The sequence below is a fragment of the Eucyclogobius newberryi genome, unplaced genomic scaffold (assembly GCF_026437365.1).
Source record: "Eucyclogobius newberryi isolate DKJ021-1_F unplaced genomic scaffold, fEucNew1.0.hap1 SCAF_3, whole genome shotgun sequence".
NCBI lineage: Eukaryota > Metazoa > Chordata > Actinopteri > Gobiiformes > Gobiidae > Eucyclogobius > Eucyclogobius newberryi.
In genome coordinates, this window is record NW_027315945.1 from 29,954,208 (window position 1) to 29,971,969 (window position 17,762).

The following is a 17,762-nucleotide window of genomic DNA, read 5'->3' on the forward strand; positions in this document are numbered from 1 at the left end:
TTTCATTTCTGTGTTTAACTTTCCATCTACTGTTTTCACCCCAAATGTCGTTTGGATTTAGTTCAATTTTTAGGCATTTGCTTGAGATTGTGTCGGCGATGTAGAATTTGATGAGGTTTTGATATTAGATGGAGGGCAGGGGCCTCCTTTGTAAATCCAGAGAAAATGGATCCACAACTTTGAATCTGATCATCACTGGTTTAAAATCTAAATGACCAAATTCTGATTATTTATGAACTTAAAGTCTGTATGAACTTGAGTCTGTGAGATTCAATCATGCTACAAGTTTTTGATGATGGTTAGAAAATAATTCTAGCTGTCTGTTCTGTGTTAATATAGGGAAAACTTTGAACTTTGTGCCAGTTCTTGTTTCATGTGAATGGCCCTCTAAAAACAGAGAGAGTGACAAAATGCTACCTTTAGCCGCCTTAAACCTCCATTTTAAACTTTCAATTTGGGATGTTGAAGCAGAAAATATTACAATTTAAGCTTTAATATTGAAAGTTGCTTTATGCCACTGTGATGTCAATATATTTTCACACTAAATTTTGATACTAAGGAAAAGCTTGGCACAGATTTAACGTTCATGTGGTCCTAGTTCTGATATAGATTAAGACCCCTCTAATACTACTCAAGAAAAGTCCAACTTTATATTATTTCTGTGGACATTTTTCACTATAGTTTTGATAACAGTTTCACTATCAATTAGTAACTGGGTATTGATTATTTTGACAACACTATGCCACTGATAAATGAGCTAAAATATAATGCCATCCAACCCTAAATTTAGATTGAACCATATTGTGTAAATAAAACACAAGCTGAAAGACAGTTCTTCAGTCGTTTGTCTCTCCTTCTGTGGACGCCGGTGCTACATGTGTTCTGAGAGTGAAGGAGGGCAGTGGGTTTACATCTGTCCCCTCAGTGACCCCGGAGCCCCCCCTCATCCATGTGCGGGGTCAGGGTCATTGCACATATGGATCAGACACTTTTACTTACCGCCGCTCGCACACACACACTTTAGACTTGTGCTGCTCTGTAAACTTCACAAGCATCAAAATGAGAAGAGACTGTTAGCGTGTCGTATTTACAAGAATAAATGCATTAAGAGCCTGTCTCAGTTTAAACCAGGACGAACCCTGGCTCAGGGCCAGATCAAACTGACTGAAAGCGGGGTCTCATTTATAAAGCATGCGTGCGTGTAAAAATGCAACGTATGTCACTTTCCACGTTCCAACTTGACCTCAAATGAGCGGTTTGGTCCAAAAATGCTGAACTTTGTGTGTGAGAGCTTTCAAAGGTGATCTGTGCTCAGACAGATTAACATTTGGTTTGAGGCAGTTTCTGTTATGTTGAGATGAGACTGTCTGGTCTGAACCCATCCAAGTCTAAACCAGGACTAAACACAAACCTGTTGAATTGCATTATTTCATCTTTATTTTGTAGGATTGGATGGTATAGCCAATCATTCATATTATTATAAGGCTTCAAGACAATAACCTGTGGAGAAAAATGGCCAGTGCACACTGCCCCTTGCCAAGGCTTTAGGTCTCAATGTCAAAGACGCCGTGACCCCTTTTGGAAAATGTACTTTTTAAAACTAAACTAAGGGTTAGGGTTTTCAGCAGGAGTGTCCAAACCTTTGTCATAGCAGTGAAAGGCCACAGACAGGTGGTCAATACTGTGAATTATTTTAAAAATAGGTTTGTATCTGAGGTTTTGAAGGGCGACCACAACTTAATCCAGTCTTTGCACCTGAATATCAGGCCTGTCTCACACCACTATGTCACTTTTGAGGTTATATATCGGCAGAGACTTTAAAACATGGAGTAATCAGGATAATATTCAGCACCAAGAGCCAAGAAAAACTGGTCTGAACAGATTGGACAACACTGTGTATGATGATATTCTGTTGTAATGATTTAACTAAAAAGAGAGGGATGATGGACGGAGCAGAAATGAACAGAAGCGCTCATTAAAAAGCTTCTTCCAATGCGAGAGAACGAAGGGGTGCGATGAAAGAGGGAGAGTGAAAGAGAGGTGGAGAGAGAAGAGGAGCGGACAGGTAGCCCGCAGAGACGCCGCTAACAAAAGGCATGGCTGAAACCGTAGAGTGGATGGAGTGTTCGCACGTGTGAGGGAGAAGAGAGAGGCTTCTGTGTGGACGGACAGCTCCGGACGGCAGAAGACACCGGGACTCCCCCATGGCAGCTCATCTCTCTGCCTCTACACCTCTTCTTCTACCCATTTCCCTCCCTTTCTTTCTCCCAATAAATCATTCTGACTTCTCCTTAACCAACTCATTCCCAACAGGCAACAAGAAAACTGTAACAATCCCTTCCCAGCTGCAATCTCTCCGCTCGGCGCTGTCTCCGCCGTCGGCCCGCCGCCTCTTTTCCAGCGCGTACAGGACTAAAGTGCACTGGTGTGGTTAAAAACTTGGCTTGAACTTTCAAATGAGTGTTTTTTTTTAAGTGAAGATTTGAGGAAAAAACACTAAGCCGGTCGGTGTGGTTCTTTTTTGTAAAACGATGCAAAGAAAACGAATATCCAGCAAAAGCAAAGAAAAGTGGAGATTTAAAGGTGCAGTATGTGGTGTTAAAGGTGCAGTATGTGGTGTTAAAGGTGCAGTATGTGGTGTTAAAGGTGCAGTATGTGGTGTTAAAGGTGCAGTATGTGGTGTTAAAGGTGGAGGTCCGTGTACAGTGTGGTGTCATTTTTGTGTGAGGGCCATGCAGTTTAATGCTGCACTGAGGAACATTCCAGGACAGGCAAAGACGAAGGACATCTCCAAACAGGCAAGCAGATGGACCCCTGCACGAGAGGTTACATTGTGACTCACAAGAAAAACTTAAATCAATCAGCTTCTGTATTAATACATGCAAAATTGTAAAAAGATATATATAAATAATACAAAGTTAAAAAATAAATTACTATCAGGTACAGGCCCTTTAACTTTTTTATAATAAATAATAATGATATGTTAAGGGGCCTGTTTTTTTAAATTAATTTATTTACATTTCATATACAAACACAATGGGATAGGCTCCAGTCACCCGTGACCCCGAAAGGGAACAAGCGGTAGAAAATGGATGGATGGATACAAACACAACCAAAACGCTTTGGATAAGTATTTAATAATGCAGAATCAAAATCAGAAAAGTTGTATTTCCATTGTAAATGAACATAATTCACAAACATAGGAACTTGTCTCTGTGATTTGGTGCAACATAAAACAAAAACAAAAAAAAGTATAAATCAAAAGAGAAACAATTTAAATCTGCTATGGGATCAAAATAACAATAAACTATCAGATAAAAATAAGAATGAAAAATAGGCTTAACATGTACACAAATTTACAGTTGAGTTTACACATAGTGCAGAAAGTGAATAGTGCAAGTGAACATTTAATTTAATGAATGCATTTACCCATAATTTAGATATCACTCCATTTTTAATAGTAATTTATATTAAAAAAACATGGTAATTACCTCATGAATTGTATGGTAAAAGCAGCTTAAGAAAAAAACAAAACTGCAATATATAATCTGCGCATTTTATAAAGCAAAAGCTACTGTCAGGTCACCTCTTTTCCACCAATCATACACATTGTGATGATAAAACCGCTGTCTGACTGTCCCAGACACTTGATTCATGGTCACGGTGCATTAAAAGTGACAAAATAGCACAAAGTAGGTGACGATTTGACAACTCTGGACTATAAGTCGCACCAGCCCAAAAATGTATAATAGAGAAGAAAAAAACATATATAAGTTGCACTGGAGTATGAAATGCGGTTGCAAGTGTGAAAATTACAAATACTATCACATATAAGTCGCTCCGGAGTATAAGTATATATATATAAGTATAAATGCAAGTATAGTTGCACCCCAGCCAAAACTATGAAAAAGGTGCGACTTATAGTCCAGAAAATATGGTATATATAAACAACTTCACAAGACCGTCCCAAACTGCAATATCAGAGTGAAAGAAAAGACTCTAGAATCTAAACGAAAACTCATGGTTTGAAACGGGACACGGGACCTTTAAACGGATGAAGAGTCTTGCCCAGTGACACTTCACGTCTATGGAAAAAGCAGGGATCAAACCGCGGTCCTCGAAGTGACAAAATGACACGTCTCCTGTGTTATCTGAGCGTGTGGAGTGGCACTTGTCCCGGGCGACTGGTGCTTGACCCGTGAGTGGGGGGACCATGTGTGGCTGGTGGGGGGACCATGTGTGGCTGGTGGGGGGACCATGTGTGGCTGGTGGGGGGACCATGTGTGGCTGGTGGGGGGACCATGTGTGGCTGGTGGGGGGACCATGTGTGGCTGGTGGGGGGACCATGTGTGGCTCGCAGGGGGACCATGTGTGGCTGGTGGGGGGACCATGTGTGGCTCGCAGGGGGACCATGTGTGGCTGGTGGGGGGACCATGTGTGGCTGGTGGGGGGACCATGTGTGGCTGGTGGGGGGACCATGTGTGGCTGGTGGGGGGACCATGTGTGGCTCGCAGGGGGACCATGTGTGGCTGGTGGGGGGACCATGTGTGGCTGGTGGGGGGACCATGTGTGGCTCGCAGGGGGACCATGTGTGGCTCGCAGGGGGACCATGTGTGGCTGGTGGGGGGACCATGTGTGGCTCGCGGGGGGGCAATGTGTGGCTGGTGGGGGGACCATGTGTGGCTGGTGGGGGGACCATGTGTGGCTCGCGGGGGGACAATGTGTGGCTGGTGGGGGGACCATGTGTGGCTGGTGGGGGGACCATGTGTGGCTCGCAGGGGGACCATGTGTGGCTGGTGGGAGGACCATGTGTGGCTGGTGGGGGGACCATGTGTGGCTCGCAGGGGGACCATGTGTGGCTGGTGGGGGGACCATGTGTGGCTGGTGGGGGGACCATGTGTGGCTCGCAGGGGGACCATGTGTGGCTGGTGGGGGGACCATGTGTGGCTGGTGGGGGGACCATGTGTGGCTGGCGGGGGGACCATGTGTGGCTGGTGGGGGGACCATGTGTGGCTGGTGGGGGGACCATGTGTGGCTGGTGGGGGGACCATGTGTGGCTCGCAGGGGGACCATGTGTGGCTGGTGGGGGGACCATGTGTGGCTGGTGGGGGGACCATGTGTGGCTGGTGGAGAGGTTCAGCTCCTGCTTCAATATGATCGCCACAATTATGCCTCAAAATGGGAGAAAGTTAGGGCCGCATTTGAGCAGATATTTCCCAAAGTGTTTTATTGACAGAAGACGCCCAGCGTCCTGGACACTGGCAGCTGTAATGTCTGCCATGTGTCAACAACGAACAGACTTTGGCTCTAAATCTAACACCGAAGACTTATTATGCAGCAGCGAACGAACTTCCAAACCTAAAACATGTATTACAATCGTCTCGTACTGTCTTTATTTGATGAGAAATGGCACGATTCAAATATGGAAGCAATCAAAAAAGAAATGTGTAGCAATTTTGAATAGCAAAAGATTGAATAAATGGTTAATAAACTGTATTTTTAATGGATGTTAATCATCGCACAATAAAGTGTACCTTGACCTTGACCGGTAAAACTCATCATTCTGGACACGTCATGTATTTTGTATCCGATAAAACAGTGGGAATATAAATCAATTTGAGTCATAGAGCCCAAAACAACCTGAAACTGTATACTTTAACGAGCCTAATTCAAGTGCAGACCTAAAGCAATTATATGGATTTGTTTAATTGGAAATGGACTTATTTATCCGATAATTGATCCGTCTCTATTATATGTCGTGCATGACATTTACAGTGGGCTTAGTTACACAACCAGCTACGTAAGATGCCTCCAAGCAAAACAGTCATCATAAGAAAAAAAATTACCGTATTTTCTGGACTATAAGTGTCACCTTTTTTCATAGTTTTGGCCGGGGTGCGACTTTTACTTACATTTATACTTATACTCCGGAGCCACTTATATGCGATATTATTTGTTATTTTCACACTTGCAACCGCATTTCATACTTCAGTACAACTTATATATGTTTTTTCTTCTCTTTTATGCATTTTTTGGCTGGTGCGACTTCTGGAAAATACGTTATGTGCAGAAGAAAAAGGAGACTGTACCTGTGTGTAAAATATGTGTGTAAATGTGTGCGTAAATGTGTGCATAAATGTGTGTGTAAATGTGTGCGTAAATGTGTGCATAAATGTGTGTGTAAATGTGTGTGTAAATATGTGTGTAAATGTGTGCGTAAACTGTGTATGTAAAATATGTGTGTAAATGTATGCGTAAACTGTGTGCATAAAATATGTGTGTAAATGTGTGCGTAAATGTGTGCGTAAATGTGTGCGTAAAATGTATGCGTAAACTGTGTGTGTAAATGTGTGGGTAAAATGTGTGTGTAAAATATGTGTGTAAATGTATGCGTAAACTGTGTGCATAAAATATGTGTGTAAATGTGTGCGAAAACTGTGAGTGTAAAATGTGTGCGGAAAATTATGTGCTTAAAATGTGTGCAAAAATGTGTGAGTAAAATATGTGCTTAAAAAGTGTGCGTAAAATATGTGCTTAAATGTGTGCCTAAAAGTTGTAGGTCAAATGTGTGCGTAAAATATGTGCATAAAATGTGTGTGTAAACTCTGAATGTGTGTGTAAACTCTGAATGTGTGTGTAAACTCTGAATGTGTGTGTAAACTCGGAATGTGTGTGTAAACTCTGAATGTGTGTGTAAACTCTGAATGTGTGTGTAAACTCTGAATGTGTGTGTAAACTCTGAATGTGTGTGTAAACTCGGAATGTGTGTGTAAACTCTGAATGTGTGTGTAAACTCGCAATGTGTGTGTAAACTCGGAATGTGTGTGTAAACTCTGAATGTGTGTGTAAACTCTGAATGTGTGTGTAAACTCTGAATGTGTGTGTAAACTCTGAATGTGTGTGTAAACTCGCAATGTGTGTGTAAACTCGGAATGTGTGTGTAAACTCTGAATGTGTGTGTAAACTCTGAATGTGTGTGTAAACTCTGAATGTGTGTGTAAACTCTGAATGTGTGTGTAAACTCTGAATGTGTGTGTAAAACATGTGCGTAAATGTGAGCGTAAAATGTGAAACAGTGCGTAAAATCTGTGGGTAAAATGCCAAAGCAGCATGAGTGTATAAAATGTGTGCGTAAAAAATGTGCGTAAAATATGTGCGTAAAATGTGTGCGTCAAAAGCAGCATGCGCGCGTGGGAGCAACACTGTGATGATCCGCCGCGGACTGTGGCGACCGCATCGTTGCATCGCACGGACATAAACAGCTCCTTTTCCCACCGACTTGAGACGCGGACGCGGCGGACGCGGAGAGCGCAAACTTGAAGCGCCACAACATCGGAGGAATGCTCTTTTGTCGCTCGCGCAGGGGGCGGAGTTAGGAAAGTGCACGAGCGCTGCCTACCAAGCAGAGCGAGGAGAGAGGAGGCAGGAGGCAGGAGGCAGGGACAAGGAGACGGTGGGCAGAGCTCCTTCACCGCTACGATGGTCGCGCGCAGAGACTCTTGAAGACGCACTCAAACTGGCGCGTTGTTGTGCGGCGTTCCAGGCACAGTTTGCGTCTTTTACCCCCTCTCTCCCTCTCTCCCGCTCTCTCTCCTGCAGGAGCAAAGACGCCGCAGTACTTCGTGCAACATTTACTACTGGGACTTATTTTTCGTGCAAAACTCCGCTTTTCATCACCAGCAACTCTTTTTCCACGAATAGGATAAACATAAAAAAAGGAGAAAAAAAGAGGTTTTTACGCGCAACTGTTGAAACCAAAAGGACGCGCTTGGACACGACTTGGTGTGCTCTCGTGGCCCGGGCTCCGATGCAGCTTTCCCCGGTGAGAAAAAGGAGACTTGCGCGGAGTTGAGCCGGAGCCCCGTGGAGGATGTGGGGGGCCGCGCACGGGGGCCGCACATGGGGGCTCATAGTAATGTGGGGGAGGGGTTTTTTCCACACACTATAGTTGTTGAACAGCTTTGAAAATACATCTTATTATTATTATTGCACATTCTCTCGTCTTAGGCCGGCGCTGGGATGTGTGCGAGGCGCGGTGCGGCGTCGGGGTGACGTGAAGAGGGGACGACACTCGGAAGGAGACGGGACAAGCAAAGAGAGTGTGGCCGCCGGAGAGCGCTCGCGGGACGGAGCGTGCAGGAGAGGAGGGTCCGGAGGGTCCGTGGAGAGGAGCGGAGGAGGAGGAGGTGGTGGAGGAGGTGGAGGAGGCATGGCGGTGGTTCTGCTCTCTCTCTGGGCGCTAACGAGTCTCACCTGGGCCAACCCGCCGCAGGTGTCGGGCAACAGACACTCGGTCTACTGGAACAGCTCCAATATACAGTAAGGACCCCCCGGTGGTCACGCGCTGGCACGTGGGTTTGTGGGGGGGTGTCACGAGGTCGAATGTCAGTTATTGAATACACTATAACACTGTAATGGTTTTTGATTCATAAATTGGCACCAAACATCAATGGAATTCTTCATTTTCTTTCATTACATTGACATTTCTTTAGTGCTGTCAAGATGAAAAAGTGAAAAAAAAAAAAGCATTTTACAATCTAGATATACGTTTGTGGTCCAGAGATTGAATTGAAATGACCAAATTTTGCTTCTAAAATTTTCATGATTATGTGTTTTTTGGTTCTGTATGACTATATTGTGGCTGCAACGATTAATAGGATTACGATTAATAACTAATTAATCGTAATCCTATTAATCGCGACTATTCGGCGATAAGAGATGATTGTATAGTCATGTTTTGATGGACGGACTCTGAAACACACACGGAAATACTTTAATGTATATATTTTATAACACAGGCATGGGCTTTATTGGGCAAAATGTCAAAAAAGTATACATGCGTTCATATTTTCCACAATAATGCACTTCATTTGTAAATATCCTCTATCTCGACGCCTCCAGTCCCCATATTTCGACCGTTATTTGGTTATTTGATGCATTTAAAAAGTCTAAATGTACAATAGAAATAATCGTTTGACTAGTCGACTACGAAAACAATTGCTAGTTGCGTCCCTAACGATCGATCGATCCGTTAATCTCGACATCTTTCGTTTCAACGGAGCTATTCCTCGTGGTAGCTGCTTTAGCGCCCGACCACGGTGAAACCCTCACACTCTGAAATCCCACGTGTTCCCTCCGACTCCTGATTACTCAGAGACGTTTAGCGGCTCGTTCCCGACGTCGATCCCGCTCGCCATCGTCCCCCCTTAGCATTCTACACCAGCACCTCCGAAGCCCCCCCCGTGCAACGCCAAAGTGACCTCCAACCGCCGTGCGCTTCATGTGCCAGACTCTCTCCGTCAGGCCCTTCTCTCCCTCCCTCAAGTCTCCCCTCATCGTTTTCCCAAGCTCGAGCTGTCTTGGCCACGATCTGGTTCAATTAGGAGCACTTCTTCACGCTGACCCCATTGTGTTGGAGCAGTGTCACTATTCAATCTCTCCTCCTCCTCCACCTCCTCCTCCTCCTCGCTGCCTCTCTCCTCACTCCAGTGCTCTTCTATCCTCCGCTAACTCCTTTCTCATGTTTACACTCAGTCCGTTGGCCTTTTGGTTATCCCGCTAATCCCTCACTCCTCGCCCCATCGCGATTCAAGGGGAAAAGGATAGTCTTTCTTTCTATTCTCTGCCCGAAAGCTGTCTTTAAAACTGTCCGAAGAGCAGTGGAGCCTGCTGTGGGCGACTTTCGAGCGTCTGCGCAGGTCGAATCCACGTCTTTACGGCGACATCCGTACACGCACACTGGGGATCAACTGTGAACGGTTAATCGATAGTGGCGATTAGTCATATCGTCGGGGTTAGAGGCGGGCGATGTGTCGAAATGCAGAGGATGTGGCGAATGTTGTTTTGACGACATGCAAAACGTGATTGAATATGTAGTTTGTTGTGAAAATGCGCAAAAAAAAGGGGTAGTTTTAAAAAAAGAAAATAAAGTTATGCTCTTTAAACATATTTCTGTTGGATTTACCTATATCGTCTGACTATTATTATTGAGATATACACTTGGTCGCAGCGTAATCGTAAGGACTAAACAATAATAATAACTTTAGAAGCCTTTTAAGTCAGTCTGTGGAGCAGAACGTAAACTTAAAGTGCTTTTTTAACTTTACTTTTTCATTCACAAAGTTTGGTTTCATTAAGCTGGTCACATAGAGGAATGTAAACATGGTAAATAAGGATAATTGAAGAAAATAATTCAGGATTTCATTGTCGTTTGGTCATAATATAATAATAATTGTGTATAAATTGCAATGTTCTTTCTTATAGTCATAATAGTGAACCAGAAATTTGACACTGTGACATCCCTAGATACAATGCAACAATCACAGTTTTCTTGATGCACTGTCCTGTTTTTGTGCTGTTTTTGTCCTGTTTCTGTGCTGTTTTTGTCCTGTTTTTGACCATTTTTTGTGCTGTTTTTGTGCTGTTTTGGTCCTGTTTTTCTGCTGCACTTAAGTCTCGGCATTATATTTTTCTTTGCATAAAACCTTGAGTGGTTTCTTGTTACGCATCAGGCTGATCTATGTTTAGTACAAGCGTTCTACCTTCTGTTGCAAAAGTATGTAATTTATTATCCATCTCTTGTCAACAATGGGACTCTGGAGCCCGTAAACTCTCATACAGTAGTTGTTCTCCATCTTGAAGCGCCCATGTCGTTATTTTCATACACGCATCCTGCTGTTTTCTCTTGTCAAACTTTATTAATCGTCGTTAATCATAGTGTAAATGTAAAATGGCAGCAAAACACACCACCTTCTGCTTTTCTTTTTTTACAAATATGAGGTTTTAACGCTTGATTTGATGGTGTTCCACGCACGGAACGAATAAAAGTGAATTTACGCCTCTCCACAGAACAATCGCTCACAACAGAACAACTTTACATAAAGCACGGTGTGAAATAATGGAGGCGTAGAATAGAAACGTATTGGTTTTGCTTGTCAACAATATTATTTTCCTGAACGTGAGAAAATTGTTTAGATTCGTTCTAGAGAAGCTCATATTGCATCCAGGGCTTGCATCTCATACATTTAACTGATATTTTATACTTTTAATACAGCGGCATCTCATGTAACGTTCCAGGCTTTTTTCTGCGTAATAATTTGATAATAAACGCTAATGAAATTCTACCTTCGCCCCTCATATGAGAGAGCGAAGTTGATTTTGATACAATACAGTGAGCGAGAGGGCTCGTCGGCATTGAGCAATAACGCACGCACAAACTCCTCCGCTCGCATACGTTGTGATCTTTGCCGAAACGTTGCTCTGAACATCCCGACAATGCAGTGGTGCTCCCCCCCCCCCCCCCCCGACGCGGTGGAGGCAGAAGCGCAGCAGTGTGAAGAGCCGTGACCCTTCACCCGACCTGTGCGCTGGCGAGCTGTGCGATCTGCCAGAGCTGCTCCAGTATGCTCAGCCCTGCCTCTGCTCCTGCTGTGTGTGTGTGTGTGTGTGTGTGTGTGTGTGTGTGTGGGAAGACAGTGGTTAATTAAAGAACAGTGCGTCTCAGAGGAGCTGCCTCATGCCTGATCCTCTTCCATCCTCTCTAGCCTCCTCCGAGCGCACAGTGACAGGCCGAGAGCAGCCGAGAGAGCGGCGACTTTCCTCTGGTCATTCTTCCAAGAAAGCACAAGCTATTGCACGTTACTGCTTTTAACGCTGTGGTTGTTGCGTGATGATGTGATTAGCGGTGGTAGAGCTGAAGCTAATGGTTATTTTTGGTTATTCTTTTTTTTTTGATTAGTCGAATACTCAAATTATTATCTCTATTGCACACTGAGACTTTTAAGATATATTATCAACCAAATAAAGGTAGAAATATGGTGAGTGAAGTCATCTAGATAGAGAATATTCACGAATTAAGTGTATTATTTATATATTTTTTTATATTTTGAGTGAATAATCCAGCTGTTTTTGTGATTTTTTTCATGTGTTTTGTATCGTCCAGATGAAGAGAATCAAAATACGACTATAATTATTTGTTATAGTCGCAATTTGTTAATTAAACATTGCAATCCTATTAATTAAAAAAAGGAAAGTTACTCAAGTTTTTCAGCTTTTTCTCCTTCCAATTCTCTGCCCTGCGGTCAAATACATGCAAGGAACTGACATTCACGTTTAAACCATCAAGTATTAGGCTCGTTCTCTAGTTCTTAGTTTTGACGCTAGTTCTTAGGCTTCTCGACTCTTTCAGTCGTTCACAAACTCTAATCCATGCACTACTACTGTACACGCAGGCTTTCAACAGAGTTTCCTCTTGTTGTTTTAATCTTTCAGCACATCCAGCGTTGCCAGCCTCGGTATGTGTATCTGTTGCCGTAAGCGATGGGCCTCCCTGGAGTTTGTGTAACTTGCAGTGCAGTGTGGAGGTTTAGAAGGCCAACAAATAATGAATAAATAAACAATAATGCGCTGCAGTGTGTCTGTCAGTGGCTGTAGTAAACACCGTGTTAAGCCAGAGGACCACGCGGCTCCTGACCCCGGGGCCACTCCACTCGACAACCACCAGAGACGACCAGGATTAGAGCTGCTCATAACAACATTTATATTCATGGATATTTGTGCGCAAACTTCACTCACCTCAGTGCGATTTATAACAAAGGTGCAAATGCATTATTAACAGAACCTCAAACCTGTATTGAAATGTTTATGAATGTAACGTTTGTGTACGATTGATGCAATGTCATTATTTGTTAGAAGAGCTTCCCAGTTATGGTGGTTGTTGGGGTCTTATGCTGTAGGGCTGGAACATGTTAGCTTATTCATTGATACAAATGATTATTGCGGTAATCGGTCAACTCTTTTTGTAATCAAAGAATCATTATCTGGACTTTACACAGACACGAAACATGTCATGAGCGATGAAAAGAGGTTTTATTGCTCAGTCAAAGCAAGAATTAGACACAAACTTGGAAAACACACAGGAAAAACTATGTTGTCTGTTTTACTGTATTGCTTAAATACCTTTGTCTTAGTCAATATTGATTTACAAAAACTCATAATCATGGGTCTTTCGCAGTCTAAACAACTGATCAATGAATCGAGAGAATAAATGCTAAATTAATTGATAGAAAAATGATTGTTTGTTGTAGCCTTATTTGATGAAGTTATCTGGGCATTGCAGGAAGTTAACCTGCAGTAGTAGTAGAATTATATACTTTTTTATTACAGTATTTGATTTGAAAAATGTATTGGAGCATTTACTGTAATAACATTTCAAATTGTACTTTTGTAAAGTCCTATTACTGTAAATGTTCAGTTGTGGTTGTAAATTCATTCTTGGATACCAATCTATACTAAAATAAGTATCAAAGTGTCAAAACGAGATGCTAAATCCATTTACTAAACAATATAGTCTTTTGTATTATGACTGTGGCATCAAAGTCAGTTTTAGTAAACCTTTTCTTTAGTTTCAAATTGAGTCTGAAATGTTAACATGTGACACAAGGAAAATGAAACAGTTCTTCAAAATGTTGTTTTTAAACTTGGAATCAAGAACGTTTCCTTTCAGAAGACAGATTTTTATTATTATTATTATTATTATTATTATTATAAAACATACATAGAGTACAGAACAAGACACAGACAAACATTTAACATAGTCCAGTTTGTATCATCCATTTCTCTGTAATGGCCCTTTTCCCCCGCTGCCAGAACTATGTTCCAGAAGTATCCATCCACTGTGTCTAGGGCAGGAGTTTTGATAGAGAGTTCTGAAGTCCAGTGGGCCAGTGCCAAAGAGGATTTGTAATTCATTTATCTCAATACAATATTTCTGTCCACAAATATGATGATGATGATGATGAAGGGCCACTATTGCCTGACCCGCCAGCCCCGCCCACATTCTGTTCGAATGCGTAAGTTTTGATAAGTAGTTTGCCAAAACGTGTTGGGAATGGCTGGTCAGGCAAGGGCCACTTGGCAACCACAGCTTCTCCAGAAACTAGTATTTCCATGTGAATAGGGAGCACTTTGACATGGTGTTATAAAAAAGGTGATACATTTTCCCAACAGAATAGACTTTCGTGGTCCTCCTCTGGGACGGACATATATTTCCCCATTCGTCTGTCAAATCAAAATTACCTTCTCTTTCCCATTAGTTTTTGGTTGTCCAGATTGTTTATGCATTTATCTAATTCTACTATTATTCCCCTGCAAAGTTGTGATACAAATTCAGTCAATTCAGACGATTATAATGATCATAGTTTTGTTGGTTATAATAACTCCTTTTTTGTTAATACATTTAAAAGTCCTGTTTCTCCAAAGCAAATGATTCTTTCAACATGTCAAAGCTTTTAGTTTGATTCTCTTTTACAATCTGGTGAAGAAAAAAAAAAGTTTATAATCCAGACCTTGAATCTGAAGTTGGTGCTTTTTGGTCCAACTTTGATCAGATCATACCAACCAGTTTAAGATTTTAACAACGTCATTAATCGGTTTAGTTAATTGATGTTTTGATGAGCTTTCTCTAGATTGTAAGCACATATTTCATCCAGGGATTCTCAATTTCCTCCATTTGATATTGCAACTGTTTGTCATCTGCCAGTAAAGCCTGTACAGGAGCCCCAGGCACAACATTACACTCAATATGTTTTCACTGCGCTTTTTACTCACACCAAAGAGAACGGATTCAACATCACTTTTAAACTGGATGCCTTTAATATTGCCCTCTGATTGGGTTAGCTAACCTCTCAGTGCCTTTATTTCACTATGTTAAAATATATACACTCCAGTTTAAATGGCTTGATAAGTAATGGCGATGTCATTTGGCAAAAAATAAAATAAAGAACAGGTTTGAGTTGAAGTTGGCGTCCAACAATTATACAAACAATAAAATCAGACTGCGAGAATATCTTGATTTACTTTGTATTTCAGAGTATTGATTTCATTAACATAAACAAAACTGACTTTTAAATACGAAAAGTAGTCCAGACTCTGCCTCGAACGACACACTTTTGCTGACGGAGGATTGACCGCAGACTTCTCCATTATAAACAACAAACAAACAAACAAACTTAGCATTGAAGATTAGACACGGCTGAATCTACATCTTGATTAGAATTTGATTAATTGCCCAGCACGTAAGTTTTCATCTAATTCAATAAAGCTGTCTCACTTTACTTTCCGTGTTAATAGAAAGCACATTCCACCGCTATCAGTCTGTTGTCGTCGCTGATATCCCATGGTGCTCTGCTGCGCTCTTATTTTGGCGGTACAATAAGCGTGTGTTTGTGTGCGTTTGTGTGTGTTTGTGTGCGTTTGTGTGTGTTTGTGTGCGTTTGTGCTGTTACAGATGTCTGTGTTCATCGATGGGTGACCGGAACCAAAACGGAGCCATCGGCGCGTTAAATCAAACATTATCTCCAAACACCTGGCAATTAAGCGCCTCCTCGGTGTCGCCGGCGCGCGCACAGGCCGCCGTGCGCAACTCATGCAATATCGCAGCGCTTCCCCCATTTGCATAATAAATGTCACTGATATCTCTTTATTCATCGCTTGTGTATTCAGCGGCGATTAGATCGGAAACAAACAGAACTCTGAGTTTGTCCGACACTGTCACCTCCACACGAGCTGAACCTCTGTTCTGCACAAGTGAGTTAGAGTAGCAGAGAAAGTACTTTAAAGTCATGTCCAAATCATTAAGTTGGTGTAAAAAAAGTTGTTGAGTATTCTGTTTGGATGTGACATGTTAATGCAATCGATTAATTACATTTGACGTAAGAAAAAAACACAATATGATGAAGAAAATGTGGTATTTTGAAAGAAGAGACGACCGTACCGTATTTTCCGGACTATAAGTCGCACCTTTTTTCATAGTTTTGGATGGGGTGCGACTTACACTTATATTTATACTTATATACTTATACTCCGGAGCGACTTATATGTGATATTATTGGTTATTTTCACACTTGCAACCGCATTTCATACTCCAGTGCGACTTTGTTTCTTCTCTATTATGTATTTTTAGGCTAGTGCAACTTATACTCTGGTGTGACTTATAGTCCGGAAAATACGGTATTTGTCCAAACATCTTACCATAAAAGAACGTAAAGGGCAAGAGACACGAGTAGAAGAGTTAAAGTTAAATCCAAAAGACATTATTCAAGGACAAAGGTAAAGTGCAAGTAAAACGCACATTTTCTAGTCATTTACTGCTCTCTCATTGGCTTTTTCATCGACGAGTTAAAGAGAAGCCAAACCTTTTTTGTCACGTACGAGTTTTGTCACTTCAGTAAATACAATCATTTGGCTCATAACAAATTGACACCACAATGATTATTTCCAGTGATTACTTTACTTGCCAACATTCACTGTAGACAAATTACAGACCTAATGCGGTTGATTGGCGCGGGGGGTTTTAGCGACACTTTTGTTTTCAAAGCCATTGCATCTCTGCTCCGGAACATTTCGCAAGATAAAACGGCCCATATCAATCCGCGCAGGAGTCGATGAACAGCATTTTCAATCACAACAATAGCACTAATTGAACTCGCCGTTACACATTCGATTACACGGCTTTAAAAAGTGACTGATTTCGCAGAGCCGCTCATATAAAGTAAGAGAGAAGTTGCACCGCTGCGCCAAGGACACCTCCACCTCGGCCTTTGTTGACATGTCTTTCCCCTCGACATCATCACAGATTACAATACGCTGTAATGGAAGCGCGTGGAGACTTGAGACGGACAATACCGCCGCAGGACGTTGAGTTGTCTTTGCGTCCGGAACTCCTGCTGCGTGACATCGACAGTCTCCCGCTTCTCTTCTCAACTACCAACTTGAATCATCCCCGCGACAGGCAGTAAATAAATGCACACGGGGGTAACGAGCGGCGGAGTCGGAGCGTTCGTCCCGCTTGTCAGGGGAGCGGGAGGGGAAACGTGCGGGAATAACTGTAAGAGCGATGGAAAGAGGCCGGCAAGAGAGTCAGGAAGCGAACAAATGTGTCGGCGAAGAGGGTCATCATAATAACCATCATGCACCTGTCCGGGGCCTGATCTATGCGGCGGCACACACACTCTTGGGGTGAAAGTGTGTGTGCGCGAGAGAGAAAATAAAGCCATAGGAATTAAACAGGTCAATCAAGCATTTCCCCCCGACAGCCACACAAACCGCTCTGTCACGCAGCCCCGCTAAGGACGAGAACATTTACATTCATGAATATCGCCACAAAACAGAGGATTTGTCAAAGCCCGCGTGAGCCAGTGTGTGTGTGTGCGTGCATGCGTGTGTGTGTGTGTGTGTGTGTGTAAAACCATCCATCATCAGTGTCTGCTGTGACGGTGTGATAAAACGCCGACAGAACGGACATGTTAATTATGGAAGTGAGCGATCAATCAGCCGGACCCCTGTATTGAACATAAATCCACACTGTACGCACAACTAGTTAAAGGTTCACTCAACATCGAACACATCTGGGACTAGTTAACTTTAGAGACGCACAACTGCAAGCGATAGAAATGAGCCTCATTCGCGATTTACGCCACTTTTACGTCAATGTTTTTATTGCTTTTTAACGTTTTTTAAAGCAAGTTTTTATATTACGGGTCACTTTCACTGTGCACTGTCATGAACTCTCGTACGCACAGAAGTCCTGCTGTTTCAGAATATTAAGATGCTTACACATCTTACGGCTGCAAGATTAATCGCTATTAGCAAATCCCAAAGGGCGCAATTTTTGAAGGGCCATAATTTCCTCCACAACCAACAAAATATCCGGTTATTCTGTACTAAAACGGCTAACTATTGTATAGATCTGTAGCAATATGATC

General features: G+C 42.5%; 2 protein-coding genes across 2 annotated transcripts in view; both read left to right on the forward strand.

Annotated features, from left to right (window-relative positions):
* Positions 1-17,762, forward strand: part of efna1b (ephrin-A1b) — a 351,908-nt gene that overhangs the window by 145,135 nt on the left and 189,011 nt on the right. The window lies entirely within an intron of this gene.
* The window catches only part of LOC140374565 (ephrin-A3-like), a 114,390-nt gene continuing 104,819 nt past the window's right edge, over positions 8,192-17,762 (forward strand). The window contains exon 1 of the mRNA XM_072461501.1: positions 8,192-8,319. Coding sequence (XP_072317602.1) covers positions 8,210-8,319 — 110 coding nt within the window. The 5' untranslated portion in view covers positions 8,192-8,209. The remainder of the gene's footprint in view (positions 8,320-17,762) is intronic.